The sequence below is a fragment of the Elgaria multicarinata genome, chromosome 22, assembly GCF_023053635.1.
Source record: "Elgaria multicarinata webbii isolate HBS135686 ecotype San Diego chromosome 22, rElgMul1.1.pri, whole genome shotgun sequence".
In the NCBI taxonomy this organism is placed as follows: Eukaryota; Metazoa; Chordata; class Lepidosauria; order Squamata; family Anguidae; genus Elgaria; species Elgaria multicarinata.
The window spans coordinates 5,844,552-5,866,920 of record NC_086192.1 but is presented as its reverse complement, the minus strand read 5'-3'; the positions used below and the strand labels follow the sequence as shown (position 1 = coordinate 5,866,920).

General features: G+C 44.4%; 1 protein-coding gene across 1 annotated transcript; it reads left to right on the top strand.

The window, feature by feature from the left end:
- Positions 1 to 518: 518 nt before the first annotated feature.
- Positions 519 to 21,573, top strand: WSB1 (WD repeat and SOCS box containing 1). Its single transcript, XM_063146727.1, has 9 exons — positions 519 to 659; positions 6,609 to 6,777; positions 8,032 to 8,300; positions 10,999 to 11,130; positions 11,946 to 12,046; positions 14,967 to 15,139; positions 16,874 to 16,987; positions 18,189 to 18,296; positions 20,380 to 21,573. Exons 1-9 carry the CDS (start codon positions 620 to 622, stop codon positions 20,537 to 20,539), a joined length of 1,266 nt encoding a protein of 421 aa, XP_063002797.1. The 5' UTR covers positions 519 to 619; the 3' UTR covers positions 20,540 to 21,573.
- Positions 21,574 to 22,369: the final 796 nt, after the last annotated feature.

The following is a 22,369-nucleotide window of genomic DNA, read 5'->3' as shown; positions in this document are numbered from 1 at the left end:
CCACAGCAATCTGGTGCTCTCTAGATGTGCTAGACTGTAACGCCCATCATCCCCAGCCAACAGTGGCCAGCATTGTTTCCCAGAGGCATTTGGCTGGCCAACGTTGGAAGCAAAATACTGGGTTTTAGATGGCCGTTTGGTTTGATCCAGCATGGCTGTTTCTAATTCTTCAATACGCATACATAGAATTAGCTATTCCCTGGCACTTAAAAAGAAATGGGGGGCGGAAACACCCCCCCCACCTCACAATTTGTAAACGGGCTGGTTCTAATAACCCTTTCCCAAGCAGCACTCCCCTCCTGCGCAGAATGGTTTCTTCCAAACTATCCCCTTGCCGCGGGTCCGTCCTATTGCAGAGAAAAGAGGGGGGGGGGGGAGACGGAGGGGGGGGGAGAGGCTGAGGCGTAACGAAGAAGGCTCCCTCCACGCAAGGGGCGTGGCCTTAGGGCGCTGTCAGGCCACGCCCCGTGCTTATAAAGCTCCCCGCGGCGGCCATTTTGTTTCATTCTCTCTCGGTTGTTGGCGGCGGACGGTGGTGGGAAAGCGCCCAGGGCCGAACCATTTCTGTGCTTTTATTTTTACTCCCTGTTTAGAGCCGGTCTGAAGGGCGGCTCCGTAGATGGCCAGCTTTCCCCCGAGTGTTAACGAGAAGCTCATTGGTGAGACAGCCCCGCTTTTAAAAATTACTATTAACCTTAATATCCGTGCCATTACAATTAACAGCAAAAGGTGGGGTGGCTTCGGTTTGTGGATTATATGAAGGTCGTTAGGTAGTGGGTGGGTGGGGTGGAATAATGCATCGTTGCTTGGAAAAAGAAGTCCCATTGCATTCAATGGGAATTGCTCCCGGGCACGTTTTTTATAGGATTGCACTGGGGCGAGTAAATGCAAACCAAAACATGCATGTATTGACTACCTGGCTTGTGAGTCAAGAATTCGTTTTCTTTGGGGGGGGGGTGGACGATGGATGGATTTTTCTGCTCATTTAGCCCAATATTTCTAGAGGGATGCATTCTGGTTTACAGCCGAGTAGACACAGAAGAGGGGGGGTAATGGAGGCAGGGGGAAACCAGAAGGGTTTGGGGGGTGGGAAGGGGAGGGGAGGGTCCTGGTGGACTTGTGGGGTTGCCTTCTGCGGTGTGGTATTAATAGACGCATACAAATATGGCTTTAGAAGAGTCTGGGGTGGGGTGGGGGTTAGGGTTACCTGATCCAAGCAGTGCTCAAATTATAAGAGGAAATGATCAGGTGATGCTTAATTTAGCCCATATCAGTTTTTGCCATTCTTGTCCTCATAGCAATTTGAGCATTGGTTCAGGGGTAGGGGTGGCTTTTGGAGCTGAGTCCCTTTGATTTGTCACCGAAGGAATGGAAGGGTGTGTTTTTTGGGGTATGTGTTAGTGATTCCAGAATGGTATGGGTGGGTTGAGTGGCGAAACAAAATGATACAGTGGCCTACCTGGGAGATCTGCTGGAGGACGGTGTGTGCACGTTAAGAGGCAAGTTGAAGTTCCTGCAGAAAGAAGTCTCCCCAGGAGAGAAAGGCGAGTTGGCTTTGGAGCAGCTGCCAGAGTGTATTTGAGAGATCGTGGAAGTCTCAGAAAGCCACGCTAGATTTTGAGGAAGCAGCATGGTATGGGCTCTTGCAAATCAAATAAGTTGCTGCTGTTGTGCCTGTTTTCTCTTTGGGTGCGTGTTTTGTATGTAGACATGGCAAAGGTTACAAAAGTAATGATCCTGTGTGTTGCCTGTGAAGATCCATGTGAGTACGTGAGGAACAAGGCATAAAACGTCCCCATCAGCCCTCCAGACAGCCTTGTGGGGAGCAAATAATCTCTGTGTCATCAGGGTATGAAAGTATTTTGAAGTTTAGGGGTGTGGGGAAACCAGTAAGATCTGAATTCCTGAGAATAGGTATGAGGGCTTGGAATAATGGGAATTGTAGCCCGACCCATTTGAAGAGCACCAGGATGGGGAAGGCTGCTGTGAATCCACTCCAGAGTTAAGACATTCTTTTAGCGCAGTTAAGACATTCTTTTAGCGCAGTTGATGTCTTAAGTGGCTGTGGGTGCAGCAGGTTGTGAAATGCTTTTAAAAAGGCAAATAAGAAAGGAGTTAAGTGGACAGTTGGCCTCTACTGTCAGTAATGAGTAACTTTGCTCCTCCTTTTCTATTCCGACAAAGCATTGAGAGCACAGGTTGTAATTGAATTGTTTGCATGCAATTTCAGGTTTTGTTTCATCCTAAATTTGTTTTACTCTGTCTTACTGTCTCTCCTGGAAAATTATGGTTCCTGCTCCAAAAGTTTGTAGTGTCAGAAACCGCTCCAATATCTTTGGAGTGTGGGAATCCTGGCATAGGGTGGATTAATTGTGCTGTCTAAGAAGACGCACAAAAATACCATGGTATAAGCTTTTGCTATAATATATTTGGTAGTCTTTAAGGTGCCTCAAGACTCTGTTGTTTGCTGAGAAACAGGGCTACGCCTCTGGAAAATGTGAATGAATTGTAAAAGAAACCAGTTCAAAAGAAAGGAACAAAGCTCTTCCAGATACCATCTTGACACACTTGCTGTCGTAAGCCAATTGGTGGCACTATGTTGCAGGTTAGCTTAAAATTGCTGCACGCAGAGTCTTCACACACAGTTGTAGTACGCTACATGTACAAAAGAAATGCTCCCTGCCCTTTTTTTTTTTTTTTGGTGGCTGTTGAGAAATATTTTCCAGAGTAGATAGAAATCGGGAAGAGATTCCTCTGAGAAAAAAACTGTGGCGCTAAAATTTGCCAAATTGCTGAGGATTTCTGCATCTATCAAGGGAGAGAGATTCTGAGTTACCACATACCAGCTTTAGGGTTGGTTTCCTTTTTCCTTTTTCTTTTTTCGGGAATGCCAAACAGCTGCCATTATGTGTACTGAGTTTCTCATGTCCACACACAGCCCCCTCCGCCCTGCCTTTTACATATGAATGCGGAGCTCACGTGAGGATCCAAAGCCCAACCCATGTATCCTGGGTGTAGCAGAGGCAGAGCTTGTGTTGAGAGCGGTTCATAACCAGGGAAAGCAACCTGGTAACGTCAGAAAATGACCATACTCTTTTCTGCTTTCATAAAAATAAAATAAAATTAGCATGGGTTGAAATTAAAGTAGTTTCCTATTCTCTCGGTTTGTCGTGTACTATATAATCAGGCATTGAAAGAAATGCTATACCCCAACAGTTAAAATACAAAATGGAGTATTTTTTTTTAAAAAAAAGGCGTGATATTTTTAACAGTCCAGTCCTAGAATGAGTAAGCCTCATTAAGTTCAATTGTATTTACTCCTAGGATAAGTGTAAAGCAGTGCAGCCTAGATAAGTATATTTAGAATTGCAGTCATCCTTTTAAGGTAGCCCATAAAATATGTGGAATACCCAGTCAAAGGTACATGCTAATGGACACAAGGATAGAATCGTGAGGTGGTAGTTTCCATTGCTATCTGCTCGTCTTGGAAGTTTTCCATTTCTGAAAATGGATTTTTCCCCCATAAGATTGGGTAACGCACAAAAATGCTCAGCATCTGTCTTGATTATATGGAAACGATTATATATTTAGTTGATTATGTGTAAGTCACTCTGGGAGTGTTTTTGGTTTTACGGTGGCATAAAAATAGTTCAAGTTAAAAAATATGAAACTGCGGTAACGGTGATATGGGGCAGTTCAAGTTTTGTAAACTTTATTCCGGTGACCATTGTGTGTATGTTTAGAAATATCACTTGCCAGAAGTAAGTCTATTTGTAAATGGGGTGAGGTGAGTCAAGGGGGCCAAATTAAAAGCAGAACAGAAGTAGACAAAAGAGCCCAAGCATGCTGAATCCGGAAACAATTGTGATGTAGGGCATTGAACATTTTTTTAAACATTCCTCCAAAGCTAGTCACCTTGAAAGTCTCACTGAACTCAATATGCATGTGTCAAGTAAACATGCAGAATTTTGGGCTGTACAGTTGGCCAAAACTACGGAAGAATAAGACACTTTAATCCCTGTATAGACAGAATGGGTGTGATACTAGAGAAATAGTGTATTTCTTTAAAATTATCTCCTTTCATTTGTTTATTAGAGAATCAAAAGTCCTAAGCAATGTTCAGAGTTAGTCACTCTCCCTTTTTAATACTTGAAGAGCTGCTTTCACCCATATAATTTTTGGCCATACTCTATGGCTCCCTCTTGAGTAGGAGCCCAGTGCTCTTCAACATTTTTATTAATGATTTGGGCGAGGAGGTGCAGGGAACGCTTATCAGATTTGAAGATGACACAAAATTGGGTGGGATAGCTAATACCTTGGAAGACAGAAACGAACTTCAAAGTGATCTTGATAGGCTGGAGTGCTGGGCTGAAAACAGAATGAAATTTAATAGGGATAAATGCCAAGTTCTACATCTAGGAAATGGAAACCAAATGCACAGTTACAAGATGGGGGATGCTTGGCTCAGCAATACTACAAACGAGAAGGATCTTGGAGTTGTTGTAGATCACAAGCTGAATGTGAGCCAACAGTGCGATATGGCTGCAAAAGAGGCAAATGCTAGTTTGGGTTGCAGTAATAGAAGTATAGCTTCCAAATTCCGTGAGGTACTGGTTCCTCTCTATTCGGCCCTGGTCAGGCCAAATCTAGAGTATTGCGTCCAGTTCTGGGCACCACACTTCAAGAAGGACACAGACAAGCTGGAGTGTGTTCAGAGAAGGGCAACCAGGATGATCAGGGGTCTGGAAACAAAGCTCTATGAAGGGAGACTGAAAGAATTGGGAATGTTTAGCCTGGAGAAGAGAAGATTGAGGGGAGACATGAGAGCACTCTTCAAATACTGAAAAGGTTGTCACACAGAGGAGGGCCAGGACCTCTTCTCTATCCTCCCAGAGTGCAGGACACGGAATAACAGGCTCAAGTTAAAGGAAGCCAGATTCCAGCTGGACATCAGGAATAACTTCCTGACTGTTAGAGCAGTACGACAAGGGAACCAGTGACCTAGGGGGGTTGTGGGCTCTCCCACACTAGAGGCCTTCAAGAGGCAGCTGGACAACCATCTGTCAGGGATGCTTTAGGGTGGATTCCTGCATCGAGCAGCAGGTTGGACTCGATGGCCTTGTAGGCCACTTCCAACTCTGCTATTCTATGATCCGACCTTAAGATCTCTTAGCTTGACATGCACAAGAAATAGAGCTTTCGTAATTGGCTAACGCGTTCAAAGTAGCTTTCGGGAGTATTCTGCATGCTTGCTACTGTGACTACAATGCCTTGTGTCTGACTGTGCTCTTGATTGTCCACCATTTTGTCAATGTGTAGGCCTGAAAAGCTACTAAAAATATTAAAATTTACCGATGTTTATTGTGGGTTGTTTTGGAGAAAGGCTCTGTACACTTCATTCTCCTTTTGTCATAACATCAGAAGAGCCCTGCTGGATCAGACCAAGGGTCCATCTAGCCCAGCACTCTGTTCACAAGGTGGCCAACCAGCCATCGGCCAGGGATGAACAAGCAGGACATGGTGCAACAGCACCTTCCCACCCATGTTCCCCAGCAAAACGGTGCACACAGGCTTACTGCCTGGAATGCAAGCATTACATGGCGTGGCATATTCATCCAAAAAAATATATATATAGTTTTTTTGGGGGAAAGCATGAAATCAAAGTTAATTCCTTTTTTTAAAATGTTTTTAGCTACCTTTCAAGACCTTACCCAAGGTGGTTTATACATAAAAACAATGCACTAAAATATTAATAAAACCATATTACATATAACCAATTAAAATCGTTAATTCAAAAAGACCAGCAAGAACTCTGCCCTATAAAGAAAGCAGTGCTTTTCAAACTTGGTGTTGGATCTCACAATGAGGAGCTTGCTTTCCGTTTCTTGGGTATGTGGTTTTTTGTTCGGTTTTTTGGGTTTTTTTACAACACACCATTTTTTGTCAAGCAGGCCCCTTTAAGAGACTGAATTCCTTTCCCTCTATGGCTTGCTTAAATTTCATTCGGAAATATGCCTAAATGTACATATTAACACTGAAAAGGAAAAAATAAAATAGGAACTTGTTCTGTGTTGTGCTTTTTGGTTGTAGAGGAGGAGACATGGGCTTGAAAAAATGGGGTTGTGTTACAAGTGCGCCCCACTTCGAAATGTCTGAGAAGTTCTGCTGTATTATTATTATTATTATTATTATTTATTTATATAGCACCATCAGTGTACATGGTGCTGTACAGAGTAAAGCAGTAAATAGCAAGACCCTGCCGCATAGGCTTACAATCTAATAAAATCATAGTAAAACAATAAGGAGGGGAAGAGAATGCAAACAGGTACAGGGTAGGGTAAGCAGGCACAGGGTAGGGTAAAACTAACAGTAGAAAATAACAGTAGAAGTCTGCACAACATCAAGTTTTAAAAGCTTTAGGAAAAAGAAAAGTTTTTAGTTGAGCTTTAAAAGCTGCGGTTGAACTTGTAGTTCTCAAATGTTCTGGAAGAGCGTTCCAGGCGTAAGGGGCAGCAGAAGAGAATGGACGAAGCCAAGCAAGGGCTGTAAAGTGCATCTTCAAAGTGAGGTTGAATGCCCAATTCATGCAAACAAATGGTCTCTTTCAGGACGATCACGGACAGTGGGAGAGCTTTTAGCCCCGACTTCTCCTTTCGACCAGAAGTGTGGGCGGGAAAACTGGACCGTTGCCTTTGCTCCAGATGGATCCTACTTCGCTTGGTCACAAGGCCATCGCATAGTAAAGCTTGTTCCCTGGTCTCAGTGCCTTAATAACTTGTGAGTACAGCCTGCTCTGCGAAGTCCGTCTTCTGTTTGTCTGCATTCCTAACAAAGATCTCTGAAGGGAAGGCCGTAGCTGAGTGGTCAGATACATTCTTTACAGGTTCAATTCCTGGTATCTCCAGGTAGGGCTGTAAAAACTCCTGCCTGAAACCTTGGAGAGCCGCTACCAGTCAGTGTTGACAATATTGGGCTAGATGGACTGATGGTCTGACTCTGTATAAGGACATTAGAGCCCTGCTGGATCAGAACATGGGTCCATCTAATTCAGCACTCTGTTCACACAGTGGCTACCCAGCTGAACCAGGGAACCACAAGCAGGATATGGTCTACAGCACCCTTTCACCTATATTCCTCAACAACTGGTGTGTATACTTTGTACTGTGTGAAGAAGTCCTTCCTTTTTATCTGTCCTGAATCTCCCACCCATCAGCTTCATGGGATGACCCCGGGTTCTAGTATTATGGAAGAAAAATATCTCCCTATCCACATTCTCCACACCATGGAGCTTCCTATATTCCTAAGACAAATGTGCATTTCTATTATGGGAATTGGTACTTCATATAAAGAGCAGCCTACATGATACTATATCACGTTCAGAAAGCCCAGAGAGCTTTGTGAACCGCCCAGAGAGCTTCGGCTTTTGGGCAGTGTAGAAATGTAATAAATAAATAAATAAATACTTGAATTTGAGAGAAAGTCGGTGGGCCACCTCCAAAGGCTGTGTAAACTGGGAAAAAGAAAAGGACTCTACTTATTTCAATGTGCAGAATTGTTTCAACTTCATCAGGGTTGCTGCTGAAAAGGTAAGCTAGTACGGATAGAAATTTGGATTTGGGAGTTCTGGGTTAATTCCATTTCTGTCCCAAACACTCTCTCTGCCTTGGTTCTCTCAAAAAGTGGAGGCTTACTTCATAGGGTTAATGGTGAGATAATATCCTTGTTCTTGGAAGGGTAGAATTTATCAACTTTTCCGGAATATCATGAACAGGGCCGCAAGTTGCTTCTATTAGGATAACAGTTTTGCAGCCTGTCCAACGCAATGTATTCCATCCTGGGGCTTTCCAGGTGTGTTGGGAAACAACTCTTACCGTAATCAGCCAGCATGGCAATTGTCCAACACACCTGGAGGTCACCAAATTGGGGAGGTTGCAATACAGGAACCAGTATGATCAAAGCTATAACTTGTGTAAACGTTGGCTTGGTTTTAGGGATTGGCTCCTCCTGAAACTGACTGTATTTTTTCCCCAGTTCGTTGCATGGCGTAAAGAATTTTGCCAACTTAAGCCATTCCAAGCTCTCGAGGCAGAACAGCGATGGCGACCAGAAAGGCAAACCCCGCGAGCATGTTATAGATTGCGGCGACATAGTCTGGAGTCTCGCCTTTGGATCATCAGTGCCCGAAAAGCAGAGTCGTTGTGTGAACATCGAATGGCACCGGTTCAAATTCGGCCAAGACCAGCTTCTGCTGGCGACCGGCTTATCCAATGGGCGAATCAAAATATGGGATGCCTATACAGGTGAGGAACATCCTGATGCACCTTCACTCCCCTCGCTTTCCTTTTAAGGCAGCTATAGCCCCCTTCATCCCTTACCATTGGCCATGCTGGCTGGGGCTGATGGGACTTGGAGTGCAACAACATCTGGAAAGCCACCAGTTCCCCACTTGTATTTTAAAAGAATGTGAAGAGCAGCTAGGTTGGGGGTAGGCTGAACTAGAAGTTAATCCTGATGTCTCAGAACTGTGCCAATTTCCACCTGGATGGAGGAGAGCTGCCACCTTTATGTCTGCTTATGAGCTTCCTCCAAAACATTTATTAAACTGGATGATGGACTACACAAAACCGTGGTCCAATCCTGCAGGGCTGCTGTTCTCTTTCTGCTCAGTGCCAGTGCAGGACTTAACCAAATCATCTGTGTGCTTGGGACTGCTGTTACCCTTTATTAAGGGCATCATTTTATGCATGATCCCCTTTCTAGGAATTGATCTAGGAATTGGTAGGAGCGAGGGCCAATAAAAACTGGATGGTCAGTCAAAGAAGGTTTGCTGGAATAAAGCTGTTTTCAGGGAGGTGCTGGAAACACAGCGTTGTCACCTCCCTGACTTCGAGAGTCAGGGAGTTCCATAGAAAGGGGGCCACCACACTGAAGGCTCTTCTCTGGGTGGACTTCAGTCAGGCCATAGATCCATGCAGAACCATGAAGTTGGTGGGTTCTAAAGATAGAGCTTCCTTGGTGGTGGCCCCACACCTCTGAAATTCCCTCCCCAGGAAGGTGCACGTGGCCTTATCATGGCAGGATTCTTTTTAAAACACTTTATTCCTTCTTTTGCTGAATAAACACAAACATTTGAGGTGTGTACGTTTATAATTGTATGTTCGTGTTTTTATAATACTCACTTTGTGAGAATGTGCCCTGAAACAGGTTAGAAATCTTTTAAATAAATTGCATCGATCCCTGAAGGAGTGTCTCTTCAGCTGTAGTTTTAACCCAGTTAACTTTTCGTCTGGGTGAAAACGAATGCCTAGTTCCTCAGATTTTGGCACAGGGTGGTGCTTAAATATCTAGCAACCTGCCAGCCGTCTTGAGTTTCAAAGTAAACCTTAGCACGGTTTAAAGGATAAGCTCTCTTAGCACTTACTCTGGAGCTTATCCATTAGATAAAGCAAGTATATTGACTGAAAGGAAATCACCTTTGGGATTAAGGTTTAAATAAAGAAAAGGCTAAACGTAAATACTGTGCAATATTTGTTAGGTAAGGTTCCTAGAAATCAAGTCCCGTGAAGAAAGCCTGGAGGAGTTGGGGAGCTGGTGAAAGGAGAACTTACAGAGGCCATGTGATAGCTGTCTTCAGATATTTGAAGATTTCATGTTGATGATGGATCCGATTTGTGTTTAGTTTCTCCAGAACAGCCTTTCCCAAAGAGAGAGAGTCCCAGGGGGCGCTAGGTTGGGGGAGGCCACTCCAGAGGACAGGACCAAAACCCCCCATGGGTTCAAATTGCATGAAAGGAGGACTTGACTAGCGCTGGGAAGAACTTTCTGACAGTAAGCATGGAGCAGGTTACCTTGGGTGGGGGTGGCTCCTAGTGGTTAGCGGTTTTTAAGCAGAGGCTGGAAGAGTACGTATTCGGGACGCTTCATCTGTGTAGTTCCAGCATTGGAAGGGGGGTTGGGCCAGATGATCTTTGAGGTCCCTTCCAGTGGTGATTCTGTGACTTGCTCCATGCCTTTCCGTCTCCAGAATGGAGGCGCTCAGAGAAGCTTGCTTGTGTGTGTGATTGATTTCCCAGCGTGCTCTATATGTTAATAGTATGCAAGTGTACAGTAACACCCCATTACTCACAAGTAGAGATGGCTACGTTTTGGTTTATTTCAGTTTATTTTATTTATTACATTTTTATACTGCCCAATAGCCAAAGCTCTCTGGGCAGTTGGGGCTGTGTGTGGGAGGCTTTAGGCCACATGGGACGTAACAGTTACATTTTAAGCGTTTTATGGTTTATTTAGCTAAATATTAAATATTTGAAACAATGATAGAGACGAAGCCAATGCACGTCCAGATTTACGCTGGGTGGAAGTGGGCTTTTCTGCCCTCCCCTTCCCAGGGAAGCCCCTGCCTCCACCCTCCTGGAAATGCTACACAAAGAGTCAGGAATGGGGTGAGCTGTGTTATTTAGGGGGAGCGGGAATCCCCTGCCCCTAAATTGGCCAGAGGGGTCTTCTATGTGTGGTGCCTTTGCTCTCACCGAAGGCAGATCCTGAAACCAGCCCTTAACATTCCCCCCCCCCAAAAAAGTGTTGTGGTAGGCATTTCATTATTCTGGCTATAGAAAGAACTCCTTTGCTTTCCCTAACACATATGGGACGTGAAGAGCAACGTTCTAAGCATGACTTCAAGGCGTAAAATTCTCTTCCCGTGCATTTGCGGACCACGACGTCATTTTCTGTTTTTAAATCTCACTTGAAAACATTTCTTTTCTCGAAAGCTTTTTAACCGTAGCGTGGTCATACCAGCCTATATTTTAGTTTTAATGCCCCCTACCCCGGCTGGTTCTTCCCCTCCCTCCCCTGTCTGTTACAGTGATTTTAGATTGTAAGCCGTATGGCAGGTCTTGTTTGGTTTTATTCTGTACAGCGCCATGAAAATTGATGGCGCTTTATAAATAAATATTAATAACAATAATAATAACATTTTAAAATGTGTTCTTTCAACAGGGAAGCTCCTCCTTAACTTAATGGACCATACTGAAGTTGTCAGAGACTTAACTTTTGCACCCGATGGGAGTCTGATTCTAGTATCTGCCTCAAGAGACAAAACGCTCAGGGTGTGGGACCTCAAAGATGACGGTACGTTATCGGGAGTGTGTTGCGTTGAGTTCAAAAAAAAAAAGCCATTTCCTCAAATTCTTCTCCAGCAGTGGAAAGCTGTGATACAAGAGTCAATCTTGGCGGCCGGAGTGGGTGGGGTGGATTTTCTTTATATCACAAGTTCAGAAATCATCTGCTTGGGAGCCTTGCTTCTGTATATCTTGGGCTATTGACCAGTAAAATCTAAATGAATTGGGCTTGGAAGGGAGACTTTGAGGTCTCTTGTGTTACGCAGGCACAGCCGTGAACTCTCCCATTTTGAGAGCGTTAATAGGAATAATCACTGCTTGTCCTTGCCTCAATAGCTGAAATATAACTGAGGCGCCTTGCAGAATGGGCAGCGCTCCTGCATGGCTTCTGCGCTTATACCTCTTCCTGGATCTCCCCAGGAGCCTGCTCTTGGATCATTTTAACCCGGTTCAGGCATAATAATCTTGGTCTGATGAGCTATGGTTTACCTATTTGTTAAACCACGGTTCCCTGTTACGTCCAAACCTAAAATCATAATTTGACTCTGCCAGGTTTGCAAGCCAAGATTGTGGTTAGATTCTAAATTGCTATCCTCATTTGGATGTAACAGGAAACTCTGGCTTAATATAGCTACAGAAGTATTGCATTGAGGCACGCAGAGGGAGGGGAGCTGCACCAGTAACCTGGTTTAGAGCATAGAATCATAGAATAGCAGAGTTGGAAGGGGCCTACAAGACCATCTAGTCCAACCCCTTGCTCAATGCAGGAATCCACCCTAAATGATTGATGCTAAACTAGCTTCCCCCCCCCTTCTCATTTTCCAGGAAATATGATGAAAGTATTAAGAGGCCACCCAAACTGGGTGTATAGTTCTGCTTTTTCTCCCGATTCCTCCATTCTCTGCTCCGTGGGGGCCAATAAAACAGTACGTATCAATGTTTCGCGATCTTCAGCTTGTCTTTGATTGTGAGCAAAATAATAGTTTGGAATCTTACCATAAAGCCGGCTTGTGCTCGGTGTCACGCTGTTTTGATGATGATGATGATGATGATGATGCCAGGAATTGCATGACGAAAATGTGACAGTAACTTAGCATAAGGGCTTGTTCAATTAGCAGCTACAGAGCTGAACTTGCATTGCTTTTAGTTTCCAAGAAATTGATGCATCTTATTTGCCAAGTAACTGCACATCTCCATCTGTTCCATGACTCTTGGGGCGGGGGTGGGGGCTGGAAGTGGAGGAAAAGGGAAGGCATATGTTTTGGTTTAAGAAAGAAAGAACTCATTTGATTCTGTAGTAATACAATGTTGTTGTTATAGTGTAGTAAATACTCGGTGTCTCTTGACATTCGCTAGTCTCTTGCCTTGCTGACTTCAAAAGTTCCATTTTCCAAAGTCTGGGATGCTGGTCTTAATCGTAAAACGGCATTCTCGTCCAGTCTTTAGTTACATGCTCAGTGGCTTGCAAGGAAGAGCAGCACCCTGATTTGTATGGAGCTGTATCGTAACGCTACAAAGAGTAATGCAGTGCAGTTAGAGACCATCAGTGAGCTGCTACTTTTAGTGTAAAGCAACCATTTAAAGAGGGAAAGCAGTTAACGTAAGGCTGAAACCCTGTGCTTGCTTGTGAGCCAATCCGCACTGAAATCGGTGGGGCTGGCTTCTGAGTAAGCACATCCAGGATTGAGTTGCAGAACTTCCGTAAAGCTACTTTAGTAAACTTTAGATTGTATTAGTACGAAGGTGGGCAACTTGCGTCTCCTGAGGCGCATCTGTGTGGACTCAAGCGTCCTGTTAGAATCTGGAATCTAAAATTCCATATTAAGCTTTTAGCCTGGCAATAAATCAGAAACCCAGAGGACAGGAGAAAGCTCAAATTTGCCATTTCTATACCCTTCTGGGAAACTATTTCTAAACCTGTGTGTTAAGTTCCTTTTTCAGAGTCGGCTTGTTGGTGCATTATTATTATTATTATTATTATTATTATTATTATTATTATTATTATTATTTGAGCACCGCGACAACCAAATAAATATTGTGCAATACATTCTGCACGTCTTAATTAATAGCCTTGCATTTGCGACGTTCATGAGAATGCAACAAAACCAGCCTTGGCTTGTATGTACATTGTCTTTGGTCGCTTACCCTCTTAGTAAACGTTTACATTTTTTCCGGTGCGGCCTCGACGGTTGAACAAGTTGTCCATCCTTTGGGCTAGTAAGAATTCCAACTTTAAATGTCCAGTTAAAGATAGCTGAGATAGTCTCATTGCTGTTTTTTTAATTGGGGCGGGGTGGGGGTGGGAAGAGCATATGTAAAGTTAAAAAAAAAAAAGTAGCTGAGATACAAGAGAATATCCGTAACAACCCTTAAAATAGAACAGATGTAGATGTATGCATTGATCTTTTAGGTTGTGTGTTTTCCATAAGCTTCTTGCTTTCCCTGTCACAGGTGGTGGCAGCAATATTGGTGTCTTTGAGGGTAAGCTGACACCACTCAGACAAGCGCACATTGGTGTTAGCTGGGCAGAAAGATTTGGCATCTCCGGCTACCAGCTGGAGGCGAACTTTACCATAGGATGAAGTAACCTTGCATTCGGCTGCAGGGTGTACTGTACGTACACAGGTCCTGGTTGATGTCGACTTTCTGCTTTTCCCCCCCTCCCTTCCTTTTCTTTTTATTATTTTCTCGTTGGTGAGATTTCACTGGCTCCTTTTTAACCCAACTTTTTTAATACTTATTTTTTCCATTCATATGGAATACTGGAGCCTCTAACTAAGCTGAGCTTACTGTAACTGACTTTAACCAAGTTTAATTACAGTAAAGTAAGGCAGACATGAATGGCCCATTTCTATAGTGACACATAAGTCATCTTGCAGTTTTATTTATCTCTGCCTGTTCTTAAGGTTCAGAGTGGCTTATAATACTTTTTTTTTAAAGTATTCTGTGCCATAAAAACACTGAAATCCTTCAGTGCAAACCTGTTCTTGTATCCATAAACCTTTCCTAGCCTGTCAAGAATATTATGCTAAAATGTGTAGTGGAAATTTGATACCTGCACATGCTTAAACTGACTGCAGTACTGTAAAATGTACAGATGCATGTGACTTGTGCCAGGCCCTGCCTGTATGTGTAAACGGCTGATTTTACTGAGACCTGTATTTATTTATTCATTTAAAAAACCTGTTAAGTAGTCATTGATGCTTGATTTTTTTTTAAAGTTAAGCTTTAAAATGTGTAAACTTTTAGTAACTTGGTTTAATTTCTTTATTTTTATGCCAAAGTCATGTGTTTGGCTGTGACAATTCCCTTTTTGCTTGCAGTATCTGTTTCTCTTCCTAGGCTGACGTGCCGATCCAAGCCTATTGTAATCAAGTGGTCTTAAACTCACAGGGGATTCCACGGGAGTAACAATATGTTAACCTTACATTTTTTTCTGTCTGTATATTTCTTAAAATATTGGTAGATTACTGGCAAAAAAAAAAAGGACGGTGGGGGGATGTTAGTACTTAAACCTATTACTGTATATTTTTAACGTTAAAATAGTTGTAATACATGGGTTTTAGTAAAAATATACACAGTTAAAATGCCATTTTGCATTTATCTTTTTGGCTTACGTTATAAATAACACATAACAAGTTAGCATTTGCATGTATGCTTTAATTTAATTTAATTCTGAGTATGACACTGAGCATATTCCTTAATTGTCTTAATTTTTAATGCTTGGCTTTAATTTTAATCCTAAGTAAAACTAGCACAAATCGTTGGGGAGCGGGGTGGTGGGACTGTTTGAATGCTACAGGTGGGCCCGAGCAGAGCTAGAACATTAGTCTGTTTTAATTCCAGGTGTTACTTTGGGACATGGATAAGTACGTCCTCATCCGGAAGCTGGAAGGGCACCACAACGATGTTGTAGCCTGCGAGTTTTCCCCCGATGGAGCTTTGCTGGCTACGGCATCACACGACACCCGTGTCTATGTCTGGGACCCACATATTGGAGCAATCTTGATGGAGTTTGGGTAAGCAAAGGGAATGGCGTTGGCACAAGCAGATGGCAGGGGCAGTTAGTATAGCAAATGGGGCAAGAACCCTCTGCCCAGTTTGGGCAGTTCCCTCCTTCCTGTATTTGCTGTCCTGTAAGACACAAGCCTCATTGTTCAATAGATCCTCCACCCTGACCCTAAGGAGAGGTTTTTCAGGGGGGCGCAGGTGGCTGTGAATGGCTTGTGCCTTAAGTTCGCACAGCATTGGATAGAATGTCATCATCACCATCATTGCACAGGGGCAAGTTTTAGAATGCAACTTTTGGGGAAGGACAGTCTTTACTTAGATTCACATCATAACCTTTGGAGGAGAGACTGAAAGAGCTGGGCAAGTTTAGCCTTGAGAATTGAAGACCAAGGGGAGACATGATAGCACTCTTCAAATATTTAAAAGGTTGTCATGCCGAGGAGGGCCAGGATCTCTTCTCGATCCCCCCGGAGTGCAGGACATAGAATAATGGGCTCAAGTTCCAGGAAGCCAGATTTTCCTGGACATCAGGAAAAACTTCCTAAGTGTTAGAGCAGTATGACAATGGAACCAATTGCCTAGGAAGGTGGTGGGCTCTCCCACACTAGAGGCCTTCAAGAGGCAGCTGGACAGCCCATCTGTCAGGGATGCTTTAGGGTGGATTCCTGCATTGAGCAGGGGCTTGGACTTGATGGCCTTAGAGGCCCCTTCCAACTCTACCATTCTATGATTCTATAAGCTTACAGGCGAAGAAGAAAATTCACATTCAAACATCCTGGGGCCAGTATTGTTCCTTGGATAGCATTAGGCTGGGAGACCTGGTTTCAGATCCCGCCAGAGTCACGAATGCTTGACTGTAGGCAAAGGGCTGTAGTTTTCCATCTGTCAAATATAGATGAATGGGCAGGTCTGTAGCTCAGTCGTCGATCTCATGCAGAAGGTCCCAGGTTTGGTCCCTGCTATTCCCAGTTAAGCCGACCTGGGTTGTCTTTGACAAGGATGATGAGATACTCAATTGTAGGGCTGTGCTCTGCTTTGGTTCAGTTCGTAGAAGCGATAGCGGAGCAGCCTGATTCGCCTCCGCCAAAGGTGGAGACAGCTCGGGTTGGGGGAGCTGCGGATCGAGGCGAAGCGGTTCACCTCGATCCGGAGCTCCAGATGTACATTGATGGTGCTATATAAATAAATAATAATAATAATAATAATAATAATAAGTAAGTGGGGGGGGGGGGAGGACTCACCTGGCGCTGCAGTCCGTGCGGCGACAGCGACGGAGCCAGGTAGGGGGCAGAGGGGAGGGGGGCTTACCTGTCCGTCGTGGGCTTTAGTTGAGGCCCCGGCTTCAAGCCGGAAGAGGCCGTGGCCTCCTTTTCCGCCCATGGGGACGGGCGGGGGGGGGGGGGGCAAAATCTTGATCCGCCCCTCTGGATCTTGCGGAGCGGGGGAGGGGCAGATCGACCCAAAGCGGTTCGGGCCCGATCCGGAAGTTCCAGGGCACGGCCCTACTCAATTGTGAAACAAATAGCTCCAAATCTAAGGCAAATGTCGCCTTGCTTGATTCGAAACGACAGACTGTCTACAATGACTTTTATTGGCTTGGCTGTTAGGAACTGGTGGTGTTGCCTACGTCTTCCCTTCTTAATCGCAGGGACCCCGGTTGAATGTGTTTTCGTTAATGATTAAATGGAAAGCAAATGCTTGCATAGCTGCCCTCTGTCCTGAAGTTCCATTTTTGTCCCCAGGCATCTCTTTCCCCCTCCTACTCCAATATTTGCTGGGGGCGCAAATGACCGATGGGTCAGATCTGTCTCGTTCAGTCATGACGGAATGCATATTGCATCTCTTGCTGATGATAAGTAAGTATGGCGAAGCCCAGCCTCCTCTTTCTGGGGCTTGCTAATTGGGAAAAGGAACTTGTTCTACGCTTTTGAAGGGGGGGTGTCCCTTTTTGCTCCCCATTTTTGAGAGCTTAGGTAGATGTGAAAAGATTTTTTTATTATTTATTTATTTATTACATTTCTGTCCCCTTTTTGGTCTTTAAAAAGGCCCCCAAAGCAGCCAGCAACACAATTAAAATACAGGAAAGCCAATTCAATGCAATAAAATCAAGCCGACCACAGAATAAAACCAAGCATAATCAAGACGGGAGACAAAACTAAAAAGCCAGGTGATTTTGGGAAAAAACCCAACAGTTTGCCTGAGCCAACCAAAGCATTCCAGGGAAAGAGTTTTCCCCCTTGGGTGCTGCGACAGAAAAGGCCCTGCCTTTTGTCCCAACCAATCAGGCCTCCAGATGTAGTGGGGATAGTTCACCAGGGCCTCTGAAGTTGAATGCAGTTAGCTGGTTGTTGTTTTTTAAATGGTTTGAAAGCAGCTGGATACTTTATGGCGGGGATGCCTAGTCTCTTTAGCCCCAAGGACCAGATTACATTTTGGAGATAACTCTTGAGCCAGCTTTCCAGTGGTGTGCAGAAGGCAAAGACAGTATGGCCATTTTTAAAAAAGAAGTCCTATTGTGTTTTCACTTGAAGCTGCTATTGCCAGACCCTTAGAAAGGCATTTCAGCTGTTTAGAGTGGGAGAGAACTTCCAAAGGGTGGGGGTGGGGGGAGAAAGGAGGAGGGGGTTTGGACAACTCAGCTTTGGAAGTCTGGAGGGCGGGTGGCCACTCCTCCTACCCCCAGCATTTGGTGGCTTCTTGGCTTTTGCCAGTTTCCCCCCTATTCTAAAAGGCTGAATGCTTCTCCTAAGGCTTAGTTACTGGCAACAAGACCTTCAAGCTACGCCACACTGCTATTTTTGCTCGTTTGGCCCCTCCCCCTTTGGGCTCTGGCCCCGCCCACCCCGGAGAGCATCTCCGGGACTGAATTTTGGCCCCATGAACTCGCGGAGAAGCCCTCCGGCAGGGAGCTGCATAAATTTGATCGCCTTTATTGTCTTTGTGTTGCTTGAATTCAGCTTCTAAAAAGCTTAGGAAAGAGGATAAAAACGGGGTCTCTGGTGGGTCAGGACTAGGCATTGAACTTGCCCTATTTTCTACCTCCCCCCCCCCCCCCAGGATGGTGCGGTTCTGGCGCATTGATGAGGAATACCCTGTGCAGGTTGCACCTTTAAGCAACGGACTTTGCTGTGCCTTTTCAACTGATGGCAATGTTTTAGCTGCTGGGTAAGCAGATTTTTAAAATATATGTATGCGTGCACACTCAACGTCACTTGGCACACAGCTTTTTATATTCGTCTAAGATCCAGCATAAACGAAGACTCCCAGATTAAGCCTCTTACACTTGTGGTGTTAAGACTATTATAAACTGTAAGCTTTGGACCTCCAGCACCGTGCCCGGCTTTTTATCTCCCCCCCAGTTTTGTTTTAACATTCAGCTTGATGAAGAGTTCTGGTAATATTTTTGCTTAGGGTATATTGTTGCCTTCCTCTGTTAAATATTCTCTAACAGCTGCCGTATTTCTTCGATTCTAAGACGCCATCGATTCTAAGACGTACCCCCATTTTTAGAGATGTTTATTTGGGAAAAAAGGGCGTCTTAGAATCGAAGAAATACTACTTCCCTCACCGCCCAGCCAACCTCCCCCCCCCCCCCGCGCTTTCTTCTAACGGTTTTGTCCTTTTCTTTTTTCCATCTGTGAGAGAAGAAACCGCCATTTGCGCAGGAAGAAGGGGGGGCGTTGAAACAAAGAGTAAACAATATTTTCGGGCGGGGAGAGAGAGGGGAAGACGCGATTAAGGAGCTAAAACACTTAACTCTCCAGTCCCGCTCTTTACTTGTCTGTGCACCAGGGGACGACGACGACACGCGAGTAAGTCCCATGGAAATCGATGGGACTTATGAATAAATTTGACTAACCAAAAAACAGGCGCTTACCCTCCCAGCTCCTCCTCGCTCACATGGCTCGAGGCTGCTGCAGGAGCTTCCTCTTTTCCTCTTACCATATTGCTTCGATTCTAAGACGCCATCGATTCTAAGACGCACTCCATTTTTAGAGCTGTTTATTTAGGAGGAAAAGTGCGTCTTAGAATCGAAGAAATACGGTACTTAGAAGTCACTGGGCAGCTTGTAGGTCAAAACATCTGGAGGATCACAACTTCCATGGTCCCTTATCATTGTCTATGCTGGCCAGGGCTGATGGGAATTGTAGGCCAAACTATTCTTAGATGTTTGTTCTTTTTTTTAAAAAAGTTAGCCCCTTATGGCAGTAACTGGTTTGGATACCAAAATTCCCTTCCTCCGGTGGAAGGATTCCTTCTGTTGAAAGAAGGGGATCTTTGGGTCCAGCCAGTTGTCTGCAGCTTGTGATGATGTTGGACTCTAGCCAGCATGGCGATGGTAAATCCATCCTCTGTAGCGCCACAAATTTCCCAGTCCTGGTTCGCTGTATTTATTTATTTATTTTATTACATTTTTATACCACCCAATAGCCGAAGCTCTCTGGGCGGTTCACAAAAATTAAAACCATAAAGAACATAATAAAACAACCAACAATCTAAAAACACAAATACAAAATACAGTATAAAAAGCACCACCAGGATAAAAACCACGCAGCAGAAATTGATATGAGATTAAAATACAGGATTACAACAGTAAAATTTAACTAAGTTAAAATCAGGTGTTAAAATACTGGCGACGAAAGGAGTACAGTGTAGGCGCCAGGTGGACCTCTCTGGGGAGCTCATTCCACAACCGGGGTGCCACAGCAGAGAAGGCCCTCCTCCTAGTAGCCACCTGCCTCACTTCCTTTGGCAGGGGCTCATGGAGAAGGACCCCTGTGGATGATCTTAAGGTCTGGGCAGGCACATATGGGAGGAGGCGTTCCTTCAGATAACCTGGCCCCAAACCGTTTAGGGCTTTGAATTTTAATACCAGCACTTTGAATCGGGCCCAGACCTGGACTGGCAGCCAATGAAGTTGTAAAAGGACTGGTGTGATGTGGTCTTGCCAGCCAGTCCCTGTTAGTAACCGTGCTGCCCTGTTTTGTACCAGTTGAAGCTTCCGGACCGTTTTCAAAGGCAGCCCCACGTATAACGCATTGCAGTAATCCAAACGAGAGGTTATCAGAGCATGGAGAACTGTAGCTAGGCTATCTCCGTCCAGATAAGGGCGTAGTAGGTATATCAACCTAAGCTGATAAAAGATGCTGTAACCAAGTGCTGGCAGTTAACTTTGGGGAAACCATACATGGGCGCGTGAGTGGCATAACCTACTTCTGTATTCATGTTTATTTACTTTTGTACACAGAACGCAAGACGGAAGTGTGCACTTCTGGGCCACACCCAAGCATGTTCCCAGCCTCCAGCACTTGTGCCGCATGGCGATCAGGCGCGTGATGAACACCAGCCAAGTGCAGAATTTGTCTATTCCTTCCACGATCGCGGCTTTCCTTTCCTACCGAATTTAGGAGAAAGATCTGTCTGGCACATCGGGTAAAAGAAGACATCAAGTGGTTGTTTTTTAAATAGCCTCCGAGCTTCAACACTTCATGGGTTCGGAAATAAATTTGACCATCATTCTTTAAAAAGAAAAGAAAAAAGTCAAGATTCTTAATGCTGATCCCGAGGAGCGTTCAAAGGTGTTATGTATAGAAAAGAACAGGATAGATGTATTTCTGACGTTGTCAGACAATGTTTTTCAAAGAAATTCTAACTGTGAAAACATGTACATATTTAGGTGTAAGCTGCAATGTGCTATCCACGTATATCTTTCGTGATTGCTCTTTTGATATAGAGTGTGTGTGTGTGTATATATATATATTATATATATATGAGTGTGTGTTTGTATTTGTGTATGCATACAGTACAAAACCTAAGATTGCCAATGTTTGCCTATTTCTGTGCCCTGAACACAAGAGCCGCTATTTTGTTTATGTAGGTCTTTTTGGAGCCACAGGCTGTACATCTGCTGTGTAAAGTAGCACCGGCTGGTTTTGCGTTTGGAGCACAGAGATAAGCAACCATTGACAAATCATAGGCAGCTTTGGTTCTGCACATTGCGTGGGTCGCACAAAGACGCCCCCACCCCCCCCAGATTCAGAGTTGTGTTCATCTTGTGAGTCAGAGGAAGTGAATTTTCTTGAGGCCCACGGCATAAAAAGGGAGCGCGGAGAGATAGGCGCAAAACTTGTAAAGTTGATTTAGCAGGTGTGTCATCTTCAGGGAGGCCTTACTTTTCCAACGAAACAACTGGTTAATATTTTGGATAGTATGGGATCCTTAAATCAGAGGCGTTTCCCCCCCACTATTCTGTGACCTTTTGTCATTTCAAGGGGTGACATTGGGTGAACTACCAAAGACGAGCATCTTTTTCCCCCTCTTCGCTTTTGCCTTCCGTGTATTTGGACCTGCAGATACAACGATTGTATGCATCACATAAAATGCCTGATTATATATATTTTGTTTGAACTTTTTTATATTAAAGAATTGTACGGAAAAAAAACCCCAGTCTCTGTGAGTTGTTGGAAGCCTGCTTATTTGATATGTACGCTGAGCTTGATTTAGAAAACCAGCTTGGGAAAATATGGAGGAACTGAAATTAATATATTTATAGCCCACTTTTCCATCTAAAAGACTCCCAGCAAACAACACTTTTAAAATCCAAGAAAGGAAATGATAAAACAAACAGTAAGCAAAAGAACTTGCCACAAATTGCTAGGAGTTAGCAGTAGCTATACCCAATAATTGGGTTCTGTTTTTATCTCCAAACTGGTGGTCTTGATTCACCCCGTAGCCAGAAAAAAATGTGACTCTGCCCCCTTCCAGAGGGATCTTCTGATTTTATGCTGTGCTCATGACCCAACCCAAAAGGTGAACAGAGGGACAGTGACTTGTCCCTATGGTGCTAAACCTCAGATGCTCAGGAATCAGCAAGACTTTCCAAGTTCTCCAAGCCCCTGCCATTTCTCCGGTGCTTCTGAAGTTGGACAGGCATTGTGGAGAGGCCTCCGCCTTCAAGGAACCTGGAGAGCATCTTGTCCGTCAAAGCAGGCAAAGACGAGGCTGCTAGATGAGTAAAATAGCCTGGGCTCTCACTCACTCAGCTTCCTGTGCTGTGGTGGAAGTTGGTGAATGAGGAACAGAAGCAGAATGGACAGGATACAGTGGTTTTTAAGTTTTCCTTCTTCCCCTCGACGGTCTTGCGTATTGGCATGCTAAGCGAGTTAAACTATACTGCCTATTACATTTTACAACGATGATGATGTAACTGTAGATTTAGTGGTCAGCTGAACGGCACT